Source organism: Ornithorhynchus anatinus, chromosome 1 (genome assembly GCF_004115215.2).
Source record: "Ornithorhynchus anatinus isolate Pmale09 chromosome 1, mOrnAna1.pri.v4, whole genome shotgun sequence".
Classification (NCBI taxonomy): Eukaryota; Metazoa; Chordata; class Mammalia; order Monotremata; family Ornithorhynchidae; genus Ornithorhynchus; species Ornithorhynchus anatinus.
The window spans coordinates 101553402-101576971 of NC_041728.1; the positions used below are offsets into that span (position 1 = coordinate 101553402).

The window sequence follows — 23570 nt, forward strand, 5'->3', positions numbered from 1 at the left end:
GTGACATTGGGCAAGTCACTTCACTTCCCCGCACTTCAGTTATCTCATCTGTAAAATGGGGATTAAGACTCTGAGCCCCACATGGGACAACCTGATTACCTTGTATCTACCCCTGCGCTTAGAACAGTGCTTGGCGCATTGTAAGTGCTTAACAAGTACCGTTATTATTATTATTACTGTTATTATGGGGCTCACAGTCTTAAACCCCATTTTACAGATGAGGGAACTGAGGCACAGAGAAGTTAAATGATTTGCCCAAGGTCAGAGAGCAGACAAGTGGTAGAGCTGTGATTAGAATCCAGGTCCTTCTGAACTCCCAGGCCCGTGCTCTATCCATGCTACTTCTCAGGGCTTTTTTTTAAATGGCATTCATTAAGCGCTCACTGTGTGTACTAAGTACATTGTACTAAGCACTGGGATAGATACAAGCTAATCAGGTTGGACACAGTCCATGTCCCACATGAGGCTCATCATCTTTCCCTGGTATATTGTACTTTCCAATCGCTTAGTACGGTGCTCTGCACACAGTAAGCGCTCAATAAATATGATTGAATGAATGAATATGCCTATGCCAAGTCTATGATTTTTAATGATGATTTAGAGTAGCTAGGAAGTGGGAGAGTTGTAATAAACCCTTCGTAGGCAGGGATTATGTCCATGCACTCTGTTATATTGTGTTCTCCAAAGAATTTACTACAGTGTTTGGCCCAAAGTAAGTGCTTAATGAATGTCATTGATTGATTGGGCATCAGAGGGAGTATGTGTTGGGATGCGGTTGGACAGAAGGATATTTAGGGAAGGAAGGACTAATGGGCACAAAGTGAAGACGCCATGGTCAAGAGGCTCCATAGTAATAATAATAATAATTCTGGTATTGGTTAAGTGCTTACTGTGTGCAAGCCACTATACTAAGTGCTGGGGTGGATACAAGCAAACTCCTTTCTGTCATGTGGTCCCTTTAGTCACACCTCACCACTCTTATGCCCTCACCTCTTTTGTTATTGATTGATTTACCCGCTTGCGTTCATTTTTCAGACCTCCAATCATCCTCTTTTAACTTTTTTCGTCCATTCGTGTTAGCTCGTCTCCTAATCGATGAATAATGCTTACTGAATTCTTACTCTGTACAAAACTGAACAAATCACTTGGGAAAGTATCGTTTAGACTGTGAGCCCATCATTGGGCAGGGATTGTGTCTATCTGTTGCTGATTTGTACATTCCAAGTGCTCTGCACATAGTAAGTGCTCAATAAATACTATTGAAAGAAAGTATAGTAGAGCTGCTAGACTCGCATCCTGCCCTCAAGGGGTGCCATTAGACTACAGGCTGCTCTAGGACAGGGATTAATCAGTTAATGGTATATTTTGAACACTCACTATGAAGGGACCACGGTACTAGAGGCTTGGGTGGTTACAATAGAGGTCTTTTGTACCTCAAGCATCAACACAGAGGGCTGCTATCCCATAGCATTTCTCAGTAAATCCCGAGGTTGATGGTGATGATCACAGAATAAAGTGGTAAAGGAGAGAAATGACCAGAGAGATGTTTAAGGAGATCATTCAGTCTGTGATATATATTGAAACTAGTGATTCTTGGAGCTGTGGGGAGAATAATAGTAATAATGATAATAATAGTGGCTTTTTTTAAGCGCTTATTATGTGTCAGTAACTGTACTAAGCACTGGGGTAGAGACAAATCGGGTTGGACGCAGTCCCTATCCCATGTGGGGCTCACTGTCTCAATCCCCATTTTATGGATGAGGCAACTGAGGCCCAGAGAAGTGAAGTGACTTGCCCAAAGTCACGCAGCAGGCAAGTGGTGGAGCCGATATTATTCATTTGTTTTCATTCATTCAATCGTATTTATTGAGTGCTTACTGTGTGCAGAGCACTGTACCAAGTGCTTGGAAAGTACAGTTCGGCAACAGAGACAATCCGTACCCAACAACGGGCTCACAGTCTAGAAGAGGGGAGACAGACAACAAAACAAGTAGACAGACATCAATAGCATCAGTAGAATTATAGATATATATATACATCCTATATGTATATATACATAAAATAAATTGAATAATATGGACATATATACACAAATGCTATGGGGTGGGAGAAAAGCGTATTAGAACCCATGACCTTCTGATTCCCAGATCCGTGCTCCATCCACCAAGTAGAATAGACTAAAAGTGGGTGAGGCAGGAGGGAAGGAAAATCATTTTGAAAATGATTGCATTAGAAAAATATCCATTCACAAGTGACTTGCTGCACTTTAGATCTACTTTTTTTTCCTATGATCTTCATAGCCTTTGCAGTTCTCATAAAGAGAACTATCAAAGAAATAATTACCCCAGAGATCAAGACTGAGAAAAGCACTTTGCCCCTCTAGAAACTATGTTTAGAATAATCGGTCGGTGTTTGCCTGTGCCATTTGGTTCTTTGTTATTGGATTTTGAAAGCAGATAGTTTGGGCCAACAGAAATGACTCGGGTCAGGCTTTTAAACTTAATGATTTGGATAATTCAGGGACAGGAAATATGCTTTAGCTGCAGTTGAGATCTTTTGGCCATTTTTGATTGGTCCTTTCATGCCATTATCTTTCTCTGGGTAGGCTGAGAGATGAAGCAGTGATCTAAATAGTTCAGGCAAAAACACAACTAGTTCCGCAACGACCCACTTTTTTTGTTACCATGATCGGGAGGTAGTGCAGTGGGAGAATTAGGGAACATTTTTCCCTCAACAGCAGTCAGTTCTGGTATAGCACGATCCAGAAGTAGTGACTCCACGAATAGTTTTGCTATAGGAAAATGGAGTTGTGCACAGGTGGGTGACGTTGGCCAAGGCAGCGTGATGTGTCTATGCTTTCCAGCTTCTGTTTCGGCCTTACTATGCTGTCCCATTCAGGACTTTGTGTTTCCCCCTCTAGACTGTAAGCTTGTTGTGGGCAGGGAAGACATCTGTTGTATTTTTATACTGTACTCTTCCAAGCCCTTAGTACAGTGCTCCGCGCACAGTAAATACGATTGAACGACTTATCGAACAACAGGGATGCTGGGATCCAAGCGACGGGGTTCCGGGGTGTCCGATTTAAGTAACCGTACGTCTGGGTGGCCCGTGTTTCAGTCACCTGTAGGCAATCCATAACCTCCTGGGGATGTGGCGAGAATGCCCTTTGACCCCTGCCTGGGTGACCCCGGTCTCGGACTGGAAGGTTCATTTGTTTTCTCACTCTCCTATTGAGGCTAAATTTATTCCTCATCCATTCTCCAGTTGCCAGTGGTCAGGAGCAGCTGTTCTCTCAGGCATCCTTCTCCTCCTTGGATATTGCCGTAGTAAGTGTTCTTTGCTAAAAATGTAAAAAAAAAAAATCATTTGCATCACCTCTCCCCGCTCTAACCAGGAGATTTTAGGAGTTGGAAACCAAAAAGTAGCAAAGGAAGAAAGCACATATCAGTCTTGTGGCCCAGAAGAATACATAGAGCCTTTTTTCCTGTGATGTTTGCAGAAAGCTCAACTCTAAATGTTTACTTTCAATTGGAGCTCAAAGATTAGGAGCGGTGGGGTTGGGAAGGAACAGATACTTTGCTATCATGCTACCAGCCTTAATCAGAAAGAAGAATTTGCTTGGAATCCCCTGTGAAAAGTTACGTACATTGAGAAGAGTGTCAGCTTCTAATTAGTCAGGCTTGGCTCTGTGTCAATTTTTAATGTACTCAGTCCTCCTCTAAGAGTCCAGTGTTAGAGGACTATGAACTCCTCTGTCAGTACAGTACTTGAATGAGATGGGTCCACCTATTGGATGCAGCTGCAACTTAAACTGGTTCATGAAGCCTTTTCAGGTAAAATCCTCCCTCTATTCTTAGACTTCCTCAGAAAACAATGGCCAGTGATTTTTTTTCATTTTTAAGTAGCAGCATGGCACAGTCGATAGGCTGGGACTCAAAAGGTCATAGGTTCTAATGCTGACTCCACCATTTGTCTGCTGGGTGACCTTGGGCAAGTCACGTTACTTCTCCGAGCCTCTGTAAAATAAGGATTGGGACTGTGAGCCCCACATGGGACAGGGACTTTGTTCAACCTGATTTACTTGTATCTACCCAAGCGCTTAGTGACTGGCACATAGTAAGTGCTTAACAAATACCATAATATTTTATTATTATTGTTATTATTAATTGGGCCGAAAGGTAAAATATGAGGAGCAGCGTGGCCTAGTGGAAAGAGCATGGGTCTGCGAGTCAGAGGCCCTGGCTTCTAATCCTGGCTTCTCTGCTTACCTGCTGTGTGACCTTGGACAAGTCCCTTCACTTCTCTGTGCCTCAGTTCCCTCATCTGCAAAATAGGGACTCAGTGCCTGTCCTCCTTCCCACTTAGACTGTGAAACTCATTTGGGACCTGATTATCTTGGATCCACCACAGTGCTTAGTACAGTGCTTGGCTCTTTGTAAGTAAGTACTTAAAAAAATACCGCAATTATTTGCAAGCCTGGAAAAAAAGAGGTTAAGTTTCTTCATGGGGTAACTTGGCTCTGAATCTTGTACATTGCAACAAAACCCATCATGAAAGAAGAGAATGGATTGAAGTATAATCATCTCCAGTCATTGTTCTTGAACAAATTACATGGGAAAGAAAATTTACTGGTATCATTGTACTGGCCAACGGAGTGTAGGTGTGTGTGTCTTCCTGTAAATGTGCTCATTCTTTTATGGTAAACCTGCAACACAATTTCCCCAAACACTGCTCTTGTACAGGATTTAGAGATAAATTCTCAGTTTTGGCCCCTTAATATAAAATGGCAATTACTGGGCTATGTTCACAGGGTGGAGAATGTAAGGATAATTAATTTCTCTAAGAAGCTGAGCTCAAATCCTAATCATAGTCTGAGATAGAAGGCATAAGTAGCTTCTCCCTCTAGTGCTGGGCTTCAGCAATCAATCAATGAATCAATTGTATTTATGGAGCACTCACTGTGTGGGAGAGTACAATATAACAGTATAAAAGACATTTTTCCTGCCCACAATGAGCTTACAGTCTAGTGGGGAAGGCAGATATTAATATACAATAAATAAATTATGGATAAATGCTGTGGGGATGGAAGTGGGGGATAAATAAAGGAAACAAATCAGGGTGACACAAAAGAGAGTCAAAGAAAAGGAAAAGAGGGCTTAGGCAGGGAAGGTCTCTTGGAGCACATGTGCCTTCAATAATGCTTTGAAGTGGGGGAGAATAATTGTTTATTGGATATGAAAAGGGAGGGTGTTTCAGTCCAGAGGCAAGAGGTGGGCGAGTGGTTGGTGGCGAGATAGACGAGATTGAGATACAGTGAGTAGGTTGGCATTAGAGGAGTGAAATATGTGGGCTGGGTTCTAGTAAGAGAGTAGTGATGTGAGGTAGGAAGGGGCAAGGTGATTGAGTGCTTTAAAGCTAATGGTGAGGAGTTTCTGTTGGATGTGGAGGAGGATGAGCAAAGACTGGAGATTCTTGAGCGGTGGGGAAACATGGACTGAATGTTTTCCTAGAAAAATGATCCAGGCAGCAGAGTGGAGTATCAACTGGAGTAGGGAGAGACAGGAGGAAGGGAGATCAGCAAGGAAGCTGATAGATTAATTAAGACTGGATTAATCAAGTGCTTAGGTTAACATGGTAGCAATTTGGATGGAGAGGAAAGGGCAGATGTTAGTGATGTTGTGAAGGTAGGACTGACAGGATTTAGTGATGGATTGAATATGTGGGTTGAATAACAGGAGTCAAGGATAATGCCAAGGTTACAGTCTTGTGAGACAGGAAGGATGGCCGCGCCATCTACAATGATGAGAAAGTCAGTGGGAGGAAAGGGTTTGGATGGGAAGATGAGGATTTCTGTTCGGACGTGTTAAGTTTGAGATGGCACGTTATCCAAGTAGAGATGTCTTGAAGGTAGGAGGAGATGCGAGACTGCAAAGAGGAAGAGAGATCAGGTCTGGAGTTGTAGATGTGGGTATCATCTCCATAGGGGTGGAAGTTGAAGCCCTGTGAGCGAATGAGTTCTCCAAGTGAGTGGGTGTAGATGGAGAATAGAAGGGGATCCAGAACTGAACCTGAGGAACACTCACAGTTAGAGGATGGGAGGCAGAAGAGGAGCCCAAGAAAGATACTGAAAATGAGTGACCAGTGAGATAGGACAAGAACCAGGAGAGGACTGTGTCAGTCAAACTGAGGTTGGATAATGTTTCCCTTCTAGGCTGTATACTCGTGGCTAGGGAGTGTATCTGTTATATTTTTCTACTGTACTCTCCCAAGAGCTTAGTACAGTGCTCTGCACACAGAGAGTGCTCAATAAATATGATTGACAGGCTGAGAAGGGGGTGGTTCACAGAAGGCAGCTGAGAGGTCAAGGAGGATTAGGATGGAGTAGAGGCTGTTGGATTTGGCAAGAAGGAAATCATTGTTGACCTTTGAGACCGTGGTTTCTGTGGCGGGAAGGAGAGGGAGGTCAGATGGGAGGTGGTCAAGGAAGGTATTGGAGGAGAGGGAACTTGAGACAGTGAGTATAGATAACTTCCTCTCAAGTTTGGAGAGGAATGGTAGGAAGGAGATGGGGTGATAACTGGAGGGAGCTGTGGGGTCAGAGGAGGGTTTTTTTTAGGATGGGAAAACATAGACATGTTTGAAAGCAGGTAGGAAGAAGCCATTGGAGAGTGAACAGTTGAAGATGGTGGTCAGGGAGGGAAGATGGGAGAGGGCAAGTGCTTTGTTAAGGTGCGAAGGGATGGGGTCAGATGTACTGGCGGAGGGTGTGGATTTTGAGAGAAGGCAGGAGATCGTTTGAGATACTGGTGGGAAAGGTGGGAGAGTTGAAGAAGGGTCAGGAGGAAGGAGAGCCTGGAGAGGAGCAAGGGAGATTTTAGGGAGATCAAGACTGGTGGTTTTAATTTTCTCAATAAAGTAGGTGGCCAGGTTACTTGAGGCAAGAGATGGGGAGGAACAGGGCACAGAGGGTTTGAGGAAGGAGTTAAATGTCTGGAACAACTTGGTAGGGCAATGGGTGTGGGTGTCAATAAGGATGGAGAAATAATTTTGCTGGGCAGAGGAGAGGGCAGAGTTTAAGCATGTAAACCAGAAGTGGACGAGGACGGCCTGATATCTAGATTTCTGCCAGCAGCGCTCCGCGACTTATGCGCGAGAGCAAAAGAGGTGGACTATGCAGGTGACCCAGGCCTGCGGGTTAGTGGTATGAGTTGGACGTAGGGCTAGGGGAGTGAATGAGTTGAATTCAGTAGAGACAGTGGTGACCCAGAAGGTGACCAGGCAGGCCAGCCTCAGGCTGCTGCTGGGTTACTCGGGCCCACATCCTGGAGCTGCAAGGGAGGCCATTCTCCAAGCTCACGAGGCCACCCTGAATCTCCACGTTCCTCTTCTCTTCCTGCTCCTGTCTCTCTTCTGGGCAGGGCTCTAGGGATGTGTCCCGGGCCAAGGCTTAAAGTCTCTTTAACTCCTCAGACCATCTATTAAATACGAGCTAAGATTGGTTTTGTCCCTGACGTCGGTGAAGAAATTTTGATTCTGTTAATACAGACGCCTGCCGCAGCAGGGGAGCGAAAGAGGAATCGAGCTTGCTGTGTCCCACGGCCTGACGGCTGGACAGAGCTTCCCTGGACAGAGCTCTGCTGCCCGGGGCAGGTGGCCGGGCGGCATTCTCCAGGGCTGTGGTGGAAAAGGAACAATTCTGTTTCTGGAAAGGCAGGGGAGGGGATCTTGCAGGCTCTGGCCAGCCAGGTCCCCCTGGCCGATCAGCAGTGACGATAGGACCAGCCCCAGTGCCCCCTCCCCTCCGTGCCCAGAGAGGGTGGGGTTTGGGTGCAGGACAGTTGAACCGTCCACCACCACCTCCTCCCTGTGACCCAGGCCCAGCTGGGAGCTCCAGGGTCCATTGTGGACAGGGAACCTGTTTTTTATATTGTTATATTGTACTCTCCCAAGTGCTTATTACAGCGCTCTGTGCTCCGCACACATTAAGCACTCAATAAGTACGATTGACTGACTGACTGACCCACTCTGGACCCATGGACTCTCCCCTCCCCACCTTGTATCATCTCGGCTCCCTGCTTTCTGTCCCATTTTCCCAACATTGCACCTGAGGCTCCTAACCCAGGAGGTGGGGGACCAGGGAGCGGAGAAATTGAGCTCCTGGGGGACCAGGGAGCGGAGAAATTGAGCTCCTTTACCTTCTCCCCTTCCTTTCCCCACTTCCTCACTTTTCTCCTCTCTCTGTTCTCCCTGCTTTCTCCTTTTTCTTTCCTTCCACCCCTCCCTTTTTTTCTTCTTTATTTAAATGGTCTTCGGTAAGCGTTTACTATGTGCCAGGAACTGTACTAAGCACTGGGGTAGACACAGGCTAATCAGGTCGGACACGGTTCCTATCCCACACGGGGCTCTCAATCTTAATTCTCACCTTCCTCAAAGACATGGCGGGTATCTGGAGAGTGCCTGCTTCATGGTTTGTCTCTGCAAAGGCTGCAGTGTAGCTAAGCTTGATTGAGAGACATGCCTCCTTTCTGTTATGAAGCACTCTTGCCTGCGGCACAACAAAAGCTCGATAAAATAGAAAAGGCCCTTCGTGAGAAAACTTTTAAAGCTAGGGCTCATGGCTTACGCTGGCGATTGTAGGTTGGTGGACTTGAACAGAAATTATACCGAGGCCCATTTAATAACATCAGTCGAAACATTTTCTACCAGTTTTTTAATCGTCCAGGAAACTTTAGCTAACCGAAACTTACAGTAAATCCTATTTTGCCTAGTAGCAATAAACCCGTGAATCAAAGTTTCCATTTCCTGTGGCGAAAGAATTGCAGCCCCATTGTTTGAGGATGATAAGGCCCAGGTTGGAGAGAGTGGCCAATGTGGGGTGGCGGAGATAAGGGGAAAGCCGCTAGACAAAGTACAACTTAGCCCCAGCCAGCACACAATTCCCTTTTCCGGTTTGTCTGCATCGAGCGCTTTGCCGGAGTCCACCTGCAGCATCAAGACTCTTCCTGTTTGGGGTCACTTTTGATTACTGGATATCCTGAAGGGAGCTGACAGCCATCTGATGTGGTCAGGGTGGAGAGTTTTGGAAGAGCCCCTAGCCAATAAAATATGATTTATAAGGCAACTGGGGAGATTCCAGAAAGCATCTCCACAACCAGGGAATGAGGGCAAGCCGCCTGGCTCGAGAGCGGGACCTTTGGATGTCAGGAGGGATGGTCTGTGAGGTTGAGAACCAGGACGTGGAGGTTGCCCAGATTTTCAGTTCACAGTGGGCATGAGCATTGAGAAGCAGCCTGACCTAGTGGGTATAGCAAGGGCCTGGGAGTCAGAAGGAACTTCGTTTTAATCCTGGCTCCGCCACTTGTCTGCTGTATAGCCTTGGGCAAATCACTTCTCTTCTCTTTGCCTCAGTTACCTCACCTGGAAAATGGGGATTAAGACTGTGAACCCCATATGGAAAAGGGACTGTATCCGAACTGATATGCTTGTATCTTCCCCAGCGCTTAGTACAGTGCCTGACACATAGTAAGTGCTTAACAAATACCATCATTATGAAAAACAATTCCCAATTTACAGATGGCACATCCAGTGGCTAGATCCAGGCCCATCAGCATTGCATGACTTCCTCGGAATGAAGCAGGGTGAGACGACCATTCTAGCATGTCCAAAGCCACCCAAAGCCTGAAAGCATTCATGCCTTGGTTGCCTGTGCCAGCTGATTTTTTTTTTTCGGTTCAGCGCTTACCATGTGCCAGGCACTGTACTAAGAGCTGGGGTAAATACAAATTAATTAGGTTGGACACCGTCCATATCCCCGTTTTACAGATAATAGGTACAGAGAAGTGAAGTGACTTGTCTCCAAGGTCACCCAACAGACAGGTGGTGGAACTGGGATTAGAACCCAGGTCCTTCTGACTCCCAGACCCATGCTCTATCCATTAAGCCATGCTGCTTCTCTAGCTTGACCACCTCCCCCCCGACCCCCCACCCCTTGTGCAGGAGCGGATTGCTCAATCCCATTTTGCCGTGCCCTCTCCGTATCAGCCGAAGCTCTTGAGAAACTGCTCTGCAGTCATTCTCCTCCCAGAGATCCAAATAAAGGACTCTGTGTGAAGTTGGGAGAGCACAACTTTTTTTTTTTTGTTTAATACTTTACAGATTTTTTGGAACTCAGTGCACCCTGAACTGAAAAGCTGTATTTTTTTATTCTTTTTTTTTGCTGACCTTGTTGGAAGGCTAATGCTGTTTCTGGGAAATACTCAGGACAAGGCAGCTCTTTGTTGGCAGCGTCAGGAAGAGGAACGAGAGGGAGAGACTAGTCTGAAATCCTTTTTTTACCCCCTCATGATGTCGTGACTAAGTCAAAACTATTATACGACGCTGGATTTTTTTCTCTGTACCTCTGCAGAGGAGCGTTTTTCCATCAGACCGGGCCTGTGGGACATCTGGCTCTGGTCAGGTCCTGTGAACTGAGCCGTGGCCGCCCATAAAGAGAAGCGAGGAGCATGCAGGTCCCCAGCTGCACCCAGACGCTTCTGACACTGAGCTAATAGAAGTCAGGGGCAGGAAAGGTTAGCTCGCAAGCCAGAAATGATTCGCACCTGGAGGTTCTGGCTTCTTCCAGTTGGAGAGTGTCTGCCCAGAAGCTGATCTTTGCCTCATGCCTGTCCAGAATAGACCTTAGAGCAGGGATCCCCTTTGACTCTTTTTCACTTTTATCCTCCCTGATTTAACTTGCCCAAAATAGCTCTACTTTTGGAAAGAGGAAAAGAAGCGGAGGCTTTTTCATTCTTTAAAATCGACGGGTACTCGGTCTGACCTGAGCCTCCCGATTTTGGGGCAGAGATTCGTCGGAACAGATAATTGATGCAGAGGAAGCTGATGAAATGATGTTCGGTGAGCATCCCGCTGAACAGGAAAAGGAAAGTAACACTCCCATCTGCTCTCCATGTTCTCTGTGGTTTTCATGGCTTTGGATGGATGGAAACCTGCGGGATCTCAGGCTCCTTGCAGCCCACAGAGTAAGATATAGACTGTGTGTTGGACTCTGAGGCTTGAAGTTCCTGAAACTCTGCTCTTTTAGTTACGATACCCTATCCTGGAGGAACAGGGCCTGTGAATGATTCTTGAAGGTTATGGGTTCTAGTCCTGGCTCTACCACTAGTCTGCTGTGTCACCCTGGGTGAGTGACTTCACTTCTCTGGGCCTCATTTACCTCTTCTGTAAATTGAGGATTGAGACTGTGAGCCCCACATAGGATAAGGATTGTGTCCAACCCTATTTGCTTGTATCCACCCTAGTGCTTAGTACAGTGCCTGGCATATAATAAGTGCTTAGCAAATACCATCATTATCTGGCTAGTTTTTCCCAGTGCCCTGCACATAGGAAGCATTTAATAAATATTATTACTAATACAGGTTTTATTTTATTTTGTATTTATCCCTATCCTCTTTCTTTTATGTGGATTTGGAGTTTTACTGTTCCTTTTTTTTTTTGCTCATGTGTCCATTGCCAGCCCCTCTCCCCTTTTGTTCTTAGATTGTGAGCCCCCCCAACCTTTATTTTAAATAGCATTTATTAAGTGCTTACTATGTACCAGGCACTGTTCTAACCACTGGGATAGATGCAAGATAGGTTGGACCCGGTCCCTGTCATAACTGCCATTTTACAGATGAGGTAAGTGAGGCCCGGAGAAATAAAGTGACTTGCCCAAAGTCCCAGAGCAGACACATGGCAGACCTGGGGATTAGAATGGCCCGGAGAAATAAAGTGACATGCCCAAAGTCCCAGAGCAGACACATGGCAGACCTGGGGATTAGAATTCAGGTCCTCTGCCCCTAAGGCCCGGGCTCTTTCCACTAGGCCACGCTGTATCTCCCCTTGAGTTCCAGTGACCATGACTAAGTCCCACTTGTGTATTCTTTCTTATTGATTAATATGCTGCTTTGCATTCAGTAAGTGCTTAGTAATTACCACTGCTACTAGCAGAGGGCCAGGCTGCAGGGTGCTCAATAGATTTTAATTTGATTGATCTCCACTCAGGGGAGACACTGCTGGAGAAATGCCCTCTCAGTTGCTTGGGCTGGATGTGGTAACTACTGTTTTCCATTTAATCTCGGGGAGACAAATCTCATAGAATTCTCTGTAGCAAACAGTCAATCAATCAGTCAAACACAGCCTAGTGGATAGAGCACGGGCCTGGGAGTCAGAAGGACCTGGGTTCTAATCTCATCTCCACCACATTTCTGCTGTGTGACCTTGGACAAGTCATCCAACTTCTCTGTGCCTCAGTTACCTCATCAATAAAATGGTGGTTAAGACTGCGAGCCCCTTGTGGGAAAGGGACTGTGTCCAACCTGACAAACTTGTATGTACCCCAGCACTGAGTACATTGTCTGGCACATATTACGTGCTTAACAAATACCATTAAAAAGAAAATCATATTTATTGAGTGCTTACTTTATGCAGAATGCTCTCTGGCTTGGGGGGTGTGAGACAGTAAAAACCTATAGACTGTGCCCGAGGAGAGATGAAACAGACAAGGGATTCTCACTTCATCTAAGTGTGGGGGAAAAAAAGGTTATTCTTTTACTTCTCAAACAGCAAGGAAAGAAGAGAGCAGAATTAAAGTCAGCATTGCCAGGAAAGGAAATGGCAACCATTCTGCCCAGATATAAAGAACCATTCCAAGGCCTCATGGCCCAATAAGCGCATTTCCTCGGTTACAGAGGCCATGGCGAAAATCATTCCCGTGCTGCTTTACCGTGGAGGAAGCCCGGCCTCCGGCTCTGTACGGAGAATGACTCTTTCGAATCATTGCCTGGATTACATCTGGACTGGGTACCTCCAGCTTCCAACACTCTGTTTTGTCCATTTTATCCAAATGAAAAAGTCGTGATGCTTGTGTCAGCATCCAAACTGTTCCCTCATCATCTAAAATTGAAGCCGGTGTCTTTCCCAAGAAAAGAAGAATTCCATACCATTCTTCACTGGGGAATGGATCGACACCAGGCAGTGGTGTCTAATGGGATACATGCTGGTCAAAGATGTAGCCACTAGTATTCTCTAGAACCAAACTAATGTTGTAAGGGAGGAAGTCCTTTTCCCACAAATTTTACCTTGGCAAAGGAATGTGTTCATCATTACGGTCATGTGATAGATCAATCAATGGTATTTGTTGAGTGCTTACTGTGTGTAGAGCACTGTACTGTTTGAGACAGTACAGTATATCAGATTTGAGAGACTCATTCCCTGACCACAACAACTTTTCAGTCTAAAAGGATGGAAGCAACATGGCCTAATGGAGAAAGCATAGGCCCAGGAGTCAGAAGGATCTGGGTTCTAATGGTGGCTCCACCACTCATTTGCTCTGTGACCTCAGGCAAGTCACTTCACTTCTCTGAGCCTCACATACCTCACCTGTAAAATGGGGATTAAGACTGAGCCCCTTTTGGGACATGGACTGTGTCCAACCTGATTAGCTTTTACCTACCCCAGTGCTTAGTGCAGTGTCTGGCACACAGTAAGCACTTACAAATACCATAAAAAATGGCTATTTATCTGGTTTTATACTGGATAGTCTGGATATCAGCTGGTCTGTCTCTTGTCTAGTATAGATACACACTACATGCAATTACATCAGATATTCTTCATTTAAAAGGCCCAATTTCCATCCGGCTCAGCCCCTGCTGATGAGTTCGATAGTTCACCCAGTTTCACGGGGACCTGGAAAGGGAAGGCATCAGCTATGGAACAAATGAGGAGGAAGCAGTCTAGGTCAGGATGGACTTCCACAAAGTGGCATGTATGAGGCCATCGTGCCATACTGGATTCATGGAATACTGCATTTGACGCCACATGTATCTATGGACCCTGTATCTGTCAGAAGCTCCCCTTTCACCTAGCTTAATAACCAGAGAGCTGGTTTGAAAGCCAGGAAGCTTTAATTCCATTTTCGGCTTTCCCCAACAACTAATCTCATGCTCCTCCACTTATCTGCTGTGAGACCTTGAGCAAGTCACTTCACTTCTCTGTGCCTCAGTTACTGCATCTGTAAAATGGGGATTAAGATTGTGAGCCCCACGTGGGACAGGGACTATGTTGAACCTGATTTGCTTGTATCCACCCTAGAGCTTAGAGCAGTGTCTGACACATAGTAAGTGCTTAACAAATACTACAATTATTATTATTACTAAGGGTTGCCTCTCATTTGTTTCATCTTCCTGCTCAAATCCAGGAAGGAATTGCTGCTTGGGACAGTTGGGAGGAAGAAAGAGACAAAAAAAAGTCTGTAAATTTCTGTAGCTGAAAGGAGACTTGCACTGTAGTAAGGAAAATGATTCTGCTCTTGTTTTTGACAGTAGCAACAACAAAACGTTTTGCCTCTCCTGGAAAATGATGGCCAATCAACCCACTTGCTGATAGCTCAGTTGTGAAAATGGATCAGACGCTTGAGCAATTTCACACAGTTCCATTTGCCCCATCCCTCTGCCGAGGTGAGGGTGTGGGTCATGTCGACTGTCCCGGGGTTGCTTCTCTGTACGGAGGTGGGCGCAGGCTGGCCGGGCCATCTGGACCCTGTCTGGGTTGCGGTCCGGTCAGGTGAGAGCAGGGTGTCAGGAAGATGGAATCCAGTCTGAAAGTCAGGAAGAGAGAACCACAGGCGGGCCATTCGACCAGATGACCCAAATGAAAGACTTCCTGATGGCCCCAGGGAACAGTGTGCCCCGCTCAGGGACAATGCAGGGCTACAAATAGCCTTCGGCTTCCTCTGCTCCCAGCCAAAAGTGAGGTGGGGGTTGGAGGGAGCTTGTTCCCAAGCTGGGACCCTGGGGAGGTATAGGAAGGCCAATGGCTGCCTGCGGGAATCTTGTTCGAAAATTATGCAGAGCTCTGTGACCTTGCCTCATCTGACTGAAAGGTGACAGTGAGAAACTAGGGGATGGGGGAAATTGAACTGCTCATTCAGGGCCGGATCCTCATCAGTAAGCCCAAGGAACAATTTACTCCTTACCTCAGCTATTTTCCTCCGCCAGGGCCTTCTGGAGCCCCTTGGTTTCTGCCCTTGAGGGCATTTGGCCCTAGAGGGGGAAGGGGAAAAGGTCACCTTGCTGGATAGTGTGGATTTCTTTGGTGAAAGCCAGTGTGTTCTCTGAGAGCAGCCAAAGGAAGCGAATGGCCTGCACTACTCCAGAGGATTCAGGGCCTAAACTGAGGAAGACTTTCCCCAGCACCAGGGTTGCCAGATAGTGGCTCCCTGAAATTGGTGGGGAATGCTGTTATCTTCCCAGGAGCCTGCTAGACACGGGGCAGGGGCTCCGCTGGCACCCGTGGATCCCGGATACGCCTTTACCCATGTGGGAGAAGTGGATGCATGTTACTCTCGGTGCGTCACATGGGGGTATACGCATGAAGTGATGACATTGTTCCATTTTGTGGAAATATGCAGAACCCAGAGACTGTAGCCGGGCGACTCCTGACCTTCCTCCCACTTGCTCCAAAGGTGAGGGGTGCTTCCCTCCCCCGTCCCCATGAAGCAGAGACTGACTCCCAACCTGAAGAACTCGGTGATGGGTGTTGAGGAAGAGGGCGACTGGGCACTTAAAATCAAAATACCTGCCGTGAAGCTATTTGCTGTGTCAGTATCTGACAGACTAGCACTCTCCCCACCTTCAAAGCCTAACTAAAATCATATCTCCTCCAGAAGGCTTTCCTGACTAACTTCTCATCCCTATCGCTTTCTTTCGCCACCCTTCCTCCCCCCAACTTTGCTGCCTCACTCATGAACCCACCCCATAAGCAGTTAGGGGCTTCCCTCCACCCCCAACCCCGATGGCACTTGTGTACACATAAGTATATTCTATTATTTCCTTTACTGTAATTTATTCTGGTCGCTCTCTCCCTTGCTAGAGTGAAAGGTCTTATTTAATTTGTATTAATGTCTGTCTCCCCGCCCTAGACTGTAAGCTGATTGTGAGCAGGGGAAGTGTCTGTTTATTGTTATATTGTACTCTCCCAAGTGCTTAGTAAAGTGTTCTGCACATAGTAAGTGCTCAAAAAATATGATTGAATGAATAAATGAATGAAAAGCTCTTCGTGGGCAGGAATCATGTCTACCAACTCTATTGTACTCTCCTAAGTGTTTGGTACAGTGCTCTGGGTATGGTAAGCACTCAGTAAATACCACTGATTGATTGATTGGGTCAGACTGGCTGAAAACTGAACAAATGGCCACCTGAGACGCTCTTCTGAGGGCACTCTTCATGGACCCTCTTTCTTGTATGTGCCCCTATGAATGTCAGAAAGCACGCACGTGTGTCTGTGGTCATATACAAATGCACACCCTATTGTAAAGTTTTGGCCGCCGATAATAAATGGAAGCATATCATGATTTTATTGTGTTCCGGGTGGATTGGTTGTAAATCTGTTGGGAATACATTGAAGTCCAGGTACCCAGATGTCCATGTATATGTATTCTTTATCAAATGATATGGATTTTTCTCCACATGATGTGGATTAGGATCTCTCCTAAAGATCAAGCTGGCTAGAAATCGGAGTGGTCAGGACCGATTTATAGGGCTGATGGAGGCACAGAGGAGAGCTGCTTAAATTCTAGCAGATCCTCTTGAAGCTCATTCTTCCCTCCAGCTGGGCCAAAGAGGCTAGTCCTGTCTCTCCTTTGATTCCATCGCTGCACTCAGCGTGGTCTGATAACTTAGCGTGATGATTACCGAATCAACTTTTTACTGGAACATAATACGGCACCAGTCTTCACACAGGGTTACACATACCTGAATATAAAAGCAAGCTGTTTCCCAAGTCTCACTGCAGCCACATCATTGAACAAACAAAAATAAAACTATATGGCAGAGGAATTGCCCTGAGGTGAAATCAGTGCTACTTCAGCAGTGAAAGCTGGGTCTCTTGAATGGGTCAAGTTCTTTCTTCTTCTAGCTCAAATCATCAGCTGGCAGTGATTGAAGGCTAGTGATAATAGGAAGGTTAGAAGGGGGAAAGGTTGTGATGGTCCTTGGCCATTAGGCTAAAATGGATAATAATGATAATTATTATTATGTGGTATTTGTTAAGCGCTATGAGCCAAGCACTACTAAACGCTGGGGTAGATACAAGGTAATCAGGTTCCACGTGGGACTCGGAGTCTAAGTAGGAGGGAGAGCAGGTGTTGAATCCCCATTTTATAGATGAGGGAACTGAGGCACAGAGAAGTTAATTGACATGCCTAAAGTCACACAGCTCCTCTGACTCCCAGGCCCATGCTGTTTCCACTAGGTCATGCTGAGCGGATCAGGTCCAGAGTTGGGTGGGCAGAAGAAACAGCCTTGAGAAAGTAGCCCTGAGCCTCTCTTTGAAAAGTTGGCCCTGTGTCAGGGAAGAGGAGAAACAGGAGAAGGGAAGGAGAAATGACTGCCGTTTCCCCATGGAGGAGAGTTTTATTTCGGGGAGGAGAGTGCTTGGAGAGGGTGGATCTATTCTGTGTCCGATTCTCACCGGCTCACAGACACCGAGGGCCCCAGGGCTGCGCTGCTAGTGCTGCCTGGCCAGTGGTGGCCCTCTGACCGCACCCTCTGACCCATCTAACTGTAGACGGTAAGCCCCTTTTAGATTCTAAGCTTGCCCTCTAGACTCTTAGCCTGTTGTGGGCAGGGAATGTGTCTCTTATAATGTTATACTGTACTCTCCCAAGCACATAATACAGTGCTGTGCACACAGTAAGCGCACAATAAATATGATTGACTGAGTGACTCATCGCCTGGTTGGGCCGGTTTTCCCTCTTACGCCTGCCAAAGTATCCTCGTGGGTCACGGTCTGGAAGCCTGCGGGATGGAGCCAGGTGAAGCAAACCCGAGAGATTGAAAAGCCAGCTCACTTCACTCTCTAAGGTCAGAGGGACATTTGCCAGACATTCCGTGCCCCCCGCGAAGCCCTCTGGCTCCTGGCCTCTCTCAGATGTCACTGCCCGCTTAGGCCAACATCCATGTCCCCGGGAAAAGAACCTGTAAGAACGTCTTGTTCTTGACGTGTGTTGGGAAGACACTCATGGGACTGCTTCTTCCTTTTCTTTCTGACCCTTCCTGACCCAATTTCCCGATAGTTTCAATGCACGCTCCCTGCCAAGCAGCGTGGCTCAATGGAAAGAGCACGGGCTTTGGAGTCAGGGGTCATGAGTTCGAATCCAAGCTCTGCCCCTTGTCAGCTGTGTGACTGTGGGCAAGTCACTTAACTTCTCTGTGCCTCAGTTACCTCATCTGTAAAACGGGGATTAAGACTGTGAGCCCCACGTGGGACATCCTGCTTCCCCTGTGTCTACCCCAGCGCTTAGAACAGTGCTCGGCACATAGTAAGCGCTTAACAAATACCAACATTATTATTATTATTATTAGAGCACAGGCCTGGGAGTCAGAAGGACCTGGGTTCTGATCAGAGCTCTGCCACTTATCTGCTGTGTAACTTTGGGCAATTCGCTTGATTTCTCCATGCCTCAGTTACCTTATCTGTAAAGTGGGGATTAAGACAAGTCCCCTATTTGGGACAGGGACTGTGTCTAGCCCAATTTGCTTATATCCACCCCAGAGCCTGGCACATAGTAAGTGCTTAACAAATCTCACTATTATTATTATTATTATTGTTATTACTGTTGTCCAAGGAAATGATACAGGGAGTGTCCATCTCCTTCTTTCTGGCCTCTAGACCATAAACACGTCCTCTAGCCTGTAATCTTGTTATGGACAGGGAATGTGTCTACCAACTCTGTTATATTGTACTCTCCCAAGCGTATAATACAGTGCTCTGCGCACAGTTAGTGCTCAATAAATACATTGAATTGGTTGGTCTCTCTGGCCTTCGCACGTGTTTGGCCTAGTGGATAGAGCATGGGCCTGGGAGTCAGAAGGTTGTGGGTTTTAATCCCAGTTCCATCCCTTGTCTCTGACCTTGGGCAATTCATTTAACTCCTCTGTGCCTCAGTTACCTCATTTGTAAAATGGGGACTAAGACTGTGAACCCCATATGGGACAGGGACTGTGTCCAACCTGATGATCTTTTATGTACCCCAGCGCTTAGAACAGGGCTTGACATATAGTAAGTTCTTAAAAAATAATATTATTATTATTCAAGCCCAATGCTGCTCTCTAACCTAGCGCTTGCTTTGTCCCAGAGTCCCAGGCTTCTCTGAAATGTGCTTTTCTAGAGGCAGGCCCAGGGTTGGTTTCTAAAAAGTTGAGAAATTTTAACAGGCTTTTCAACATTTCCACCCCACGCTTCGCCCAGTGTAGCAATTTGGGGGTTTCCTATTTCTGTTATCTCTGTTAACACTGTCTTGGGCGTGGGAAATAGGGGTAGGAATGCCCGAGAGACGCCCAGTGCCCCAGAGCACTGTGTTTTCTTACAGAGAGCATACCCTGGTTGCACCTTTTCGCTCCGTGTGACGAGATGCACACCAACTGCTGACCATGTCATTAAGGAATCAGGGAGAAATCATATAGCCTAGTGGGTGGAGCACAGGCCTGGGAGTCAGAAGAACCTGGATTCTAATCCCAGCTCTACCACTTCTCTGCTGTGTGTCACTGGACAAGTCCCTTCACTTCTCTGTGCCTCAGTTATCTAATACGTAAAATGGGGATTTTGTATCTACTCCAGGGTTTAGTTACAGTGCCAGGCACATAGTAAGTGTTTAACAAATACCTTAAAAAAATAATCATTCCAAACACTCTTTTAACCCCAGCCGCTGGCATGGCTAGAGCAATATGAAAACTGCACTTTGTTGGACTTCTCTGAAAGCCAGCCAGTTTAATCAGTCAATCATTGGTATTTACTGAGCACTTACTCTGTACAGAGCACTGCACTGACCGCTTAGGGAGGGTACAGTACAACAGAGTTGGTAGACACATTCCCTGCTGACAACGAGCTTACAATCTAGAGGGGGAGACCGATAGTAAAATAAATAAATTACATATATGTATAAAAATACTGTGGGGCTGAGGGTGGGATGAATACCAAGTACCCAAAGGGTACAGATCCATGGCCGTAGAATATGCAGAAGGGAAACGAGGGTTTAATTGGGAAAGGCCTCTTGGAGCAGATGTGATGTTAATAAAGCTTTGGAAGGTGAGGAGAGTGGTGGTCTGTCGTATATGGAGGGGGAGGGAGTTCCGGGCCAGAAGGAGGTTGTAGGAAATGGGTCAGCCTCAAGATAGATGAGATCAAAGCTCAGCGAGTAGATTGGCATTTGAGAAGCGGAGTGTATGGGCTGGCCTGGAGTAGAGGTAAGGTAGGAGGAGGCAAGGTGATTAAGGGCTTTGAAGCCGATGGTAAGGACAGTCTTGAGTTCCCTCTGTTTAGCACTGTGGAGAAGCTCTTGCTGGAAAGTTGTTTGGCCCCAAACGCAGCTCAGAAAACCATTGGGAAGGATGACCTGTGGAGGCTCGTACAGGAGTGGGAGATTTCCAAACAGCGAAAGGAAGATAAATGGAAGATTCGGATCCCAACTGTTTTGGAAAGAAAAGAAAAGTTTCTCCCCGTTTGAGACTTGAAACATTCTTGTGTGGATAGAGAGACTCTCTGTTTGGGTTATTTCTCCCTGAGAAGCTGGCCAAGGAACAGCACAGAGGAGGTCATTAGACATTTTAAGGAGGCTTGTGGCGGGTTGCCCATTATCCAATTTGGCATTTGGAGAACTTTCAGCCTTTTTTTTTTTTAAAGAACCGCATAATTCCTCGCCTACAAATGTGCATGGAGCAACAGCCCTAGAAACTGAAAAGATTTTGTTCTCTGCTGTCGGACAGGCTTTCCCTTGTGCCTTCCCTATCAACTCGCAAGAGTTCTGGGCAGATGGGAAGGTAGGGAATTCCCCCATGTCTCTCTCCATATATATTTTCTCCCCCAGTATCTTTCCTGAGACAGCCAATGGAGGTAACATATGTTCTGTGGGTCCACGTTTGCTCCTTCCCTGCTCACTCCCCAATCCCCTGCGTGTATCTGAGATCTGGTTGGTAGCTGGAAGCAGCATGACCTAGTGGAAACAGCAGACTAGGATCTGGGTTCTAATCGTAGCTCTGCCACTTGTCTGGTGAATGACCTTGGGCAAATCACTTCTATCAGCTTCAGTTTCCTTATCTATGAAATGGGGATTACTCCCTCCTACTTAGACTGCAAGGCCCGTGTGGAACAGGGACTGTGTCCAACCTCATGAATCTGTATCCATCCCAGTGCTGAGTACAGCACTTAGCACATAGTAAGTCCTTATCAAGTATCAGAAGAAGAAGCATGGCCTAGTCGAAAGAGCACGGGCCTGGGAGTCATAGGACCTGGGTTCTATTCCTGGCTCTGCCAATCGCTGGCTTGTGACCTTGGGCAAATCACTTACTTTCTGCACCTCAGTTTCCTCAACTTTAAATTGGCGATTAAATTTATGTTCTCCCTCTTCCTTAGACTTTGTGCCCCATGCGGGATAGAGATTGGGTCTGACTTAATTAACTTGTACTTAGCCCAGAGCTTAGAACAGTGTTTGACACATAGTAAGCACTTAACAAGTACTGTAAAAAGTACAGTGATAATTCATTCAATAGTATTTATAGAGCGACTACTGTGTGCAGAGATAATAATAATAACAATCTGGCTGTGGCTCTCCAAATCAGTCGACCAGTTGAAAGGATTGCTAACTCGTAGCATCCATTCCTCAACCCCAGCCGACTGGATGTCTCCTCCTCAGGCCACTCTGTCCCTCTCCCCTTCTTTTTCCATTTCAGTGTGCTTCTTGGCAGGGTAAGTCTGTAACTTCTAAGTTTGATAGCTGGATTGCTTTAAAGAGGAAAAGAAAAGACACCTCCCTCAATAGCAAATTTCCATGGGCTGTTCTCAATTTGGCCCTCTCCTTATATCTATGCCCAGGAATTCTCAGCTTCCAGGGGGTGAGTTGGAATTCAGTTTAGCCGGAGAGGCCTGTGCCGTTCACTGACGCTTCTCAGCGAGCCATCCTTGAGACTGGAGTGTTCTGAAGCTCCAGGCAGGGTGTGGGTTTGCTCGGTCTGAAACTCCCACAGATAAGGTTTCAGACATGAATAAACTCTGTTGAGGAGTGTCTGGTTGCTTCATGGAGAGCAATAACCAGCACAACACATTCTTTGTGTATAAACCAGGTGCAGCCGTTTGTACACAGAATATGGTATTATTATCATTCAAACCATTCCCTCTGTAGCTGATTTCATCCGGCCGGGAGCTAGAAGAGCAAAGTCGACTTTTTCATTTCGGAGAGTTATTTCGACATATTTAAGTCTTCCACTCAGTCCACGGTTTCCTGATGAAGAAAGCAGCTATGGTTGTTGAAGCGATGTCATTGGCATTGTTTGTCCAGGCGCACAGAGCCCCATCCGGTCGACACAAGCGGGTATAACGTTTCCTCCGGCTATACCCCGGAAACAGAACACCTAAGGTCACTCGAGTATTAGGGAGCAACCTTTGTTCCAAAATGCGTGTCCAAAGAAGGAATTGGCAGGAGTCGAAGGGTGTATGCCCTGATTTTTTCCCAACTCTTTCTGCATGAATCTGATCTGGAGGCAGATTCATATTCTTGGCTTGTGATTTATGTTTACAGTGGGGAGCTTTAAATTCGCTGCCTGATGGATAGTTTGGCTTTCGTAAAGCAACTCTCTTCTTTGTCCTGGCCTGGAAGATGTTAAACCCTTTCATTCTAACTTCTGCTCCCCTCTCTCCTCCTCCTCCTCTTCTTCCCTCTTTGTCCTCTTCCTAATCCCCCCTCTATCTCTTCTCCTCCTCCTCCTCCTCTCTTCCACCTCCTCTTTCTCCTTCTCCCCCTTCTCCTCCTACCACCTTTTTTCTCCTCCTCCCCCTGCCCCCCCTCTCTTCTCCTGCTTCTCTTCACTCTTCTCTGCCTCCCTCTCCTCCTACTTCTCCTCTGGGCATAAGGAAATTGCTTTCTGGGCTTTAAGACTAGAGGTGAATTAGGAATCAAACTGTTGTCATTTTTTTTTTTATATCAGTGAGGCCAGTAAGGATCATGATTGCACCCAGAATCCCTCTAGAATTATAATCAGAGGTCAGGATTTAGAAAACAATCCCATTTGCCATCTTTGAGCGAGTTGAAGTCGATCTAAAGAGGTTATCTTCACTTACTGCAAAGCTGCTACTGGGAACATGTCTGCCATAAAATAGAATCGTATTTTTAATAGAATGTCACTTTTTGTTTTGTGGGGCAAAAGGGAACTAGGTTTAGATATGGAATGACTCCAACGAGTAGGAATCAGCAGGAAGCCCGAGAGGCTTAATGAACAGAACACAGGCCTAAACCCCAAAAGGTACAGGTTCTAGTACTGGCTCTATCACTCGCCTGCTGGGAGACCTTGGGTGAGTCATTTACTATCTCCAGGCCTCAATTTCCTCATCTGTGCAATGGGGTTAAAATACCTCTCTCTGAGACTTTGAGCTTTGTGTGGGACAGGGACTGATGGATCCAATTCTCCTGTATTACCCCAGCGCTTGATCTATAGTAAATGATTAATAAAATAATTGCATTATTACTACAGGGACTGATTGGAATG

At 46.3% G+C, this 23570-nt stretch overlaps 1 protein-coding gene across 1 annotated transcript in view; it reads left to right on the forward strand.

The window, feature by feature from the left end:
- Positions 1–23570, forward strand: part of WWTR1 (WW domain containing transcription regulator 1) — a 168950-nt gene that overhangs the window by 107452 nt on the left and 37928 nt on the right. The window contains exon 3 of the mRNA XM_029061833.1: positions 22326–22330. Coding sequence (XP_028917666.1) covers positions 22326–22330 — 5 coding nt within the window. The remainder of the gene's footprint in view (positions 1–22325; positions 22331–23570) is intronic.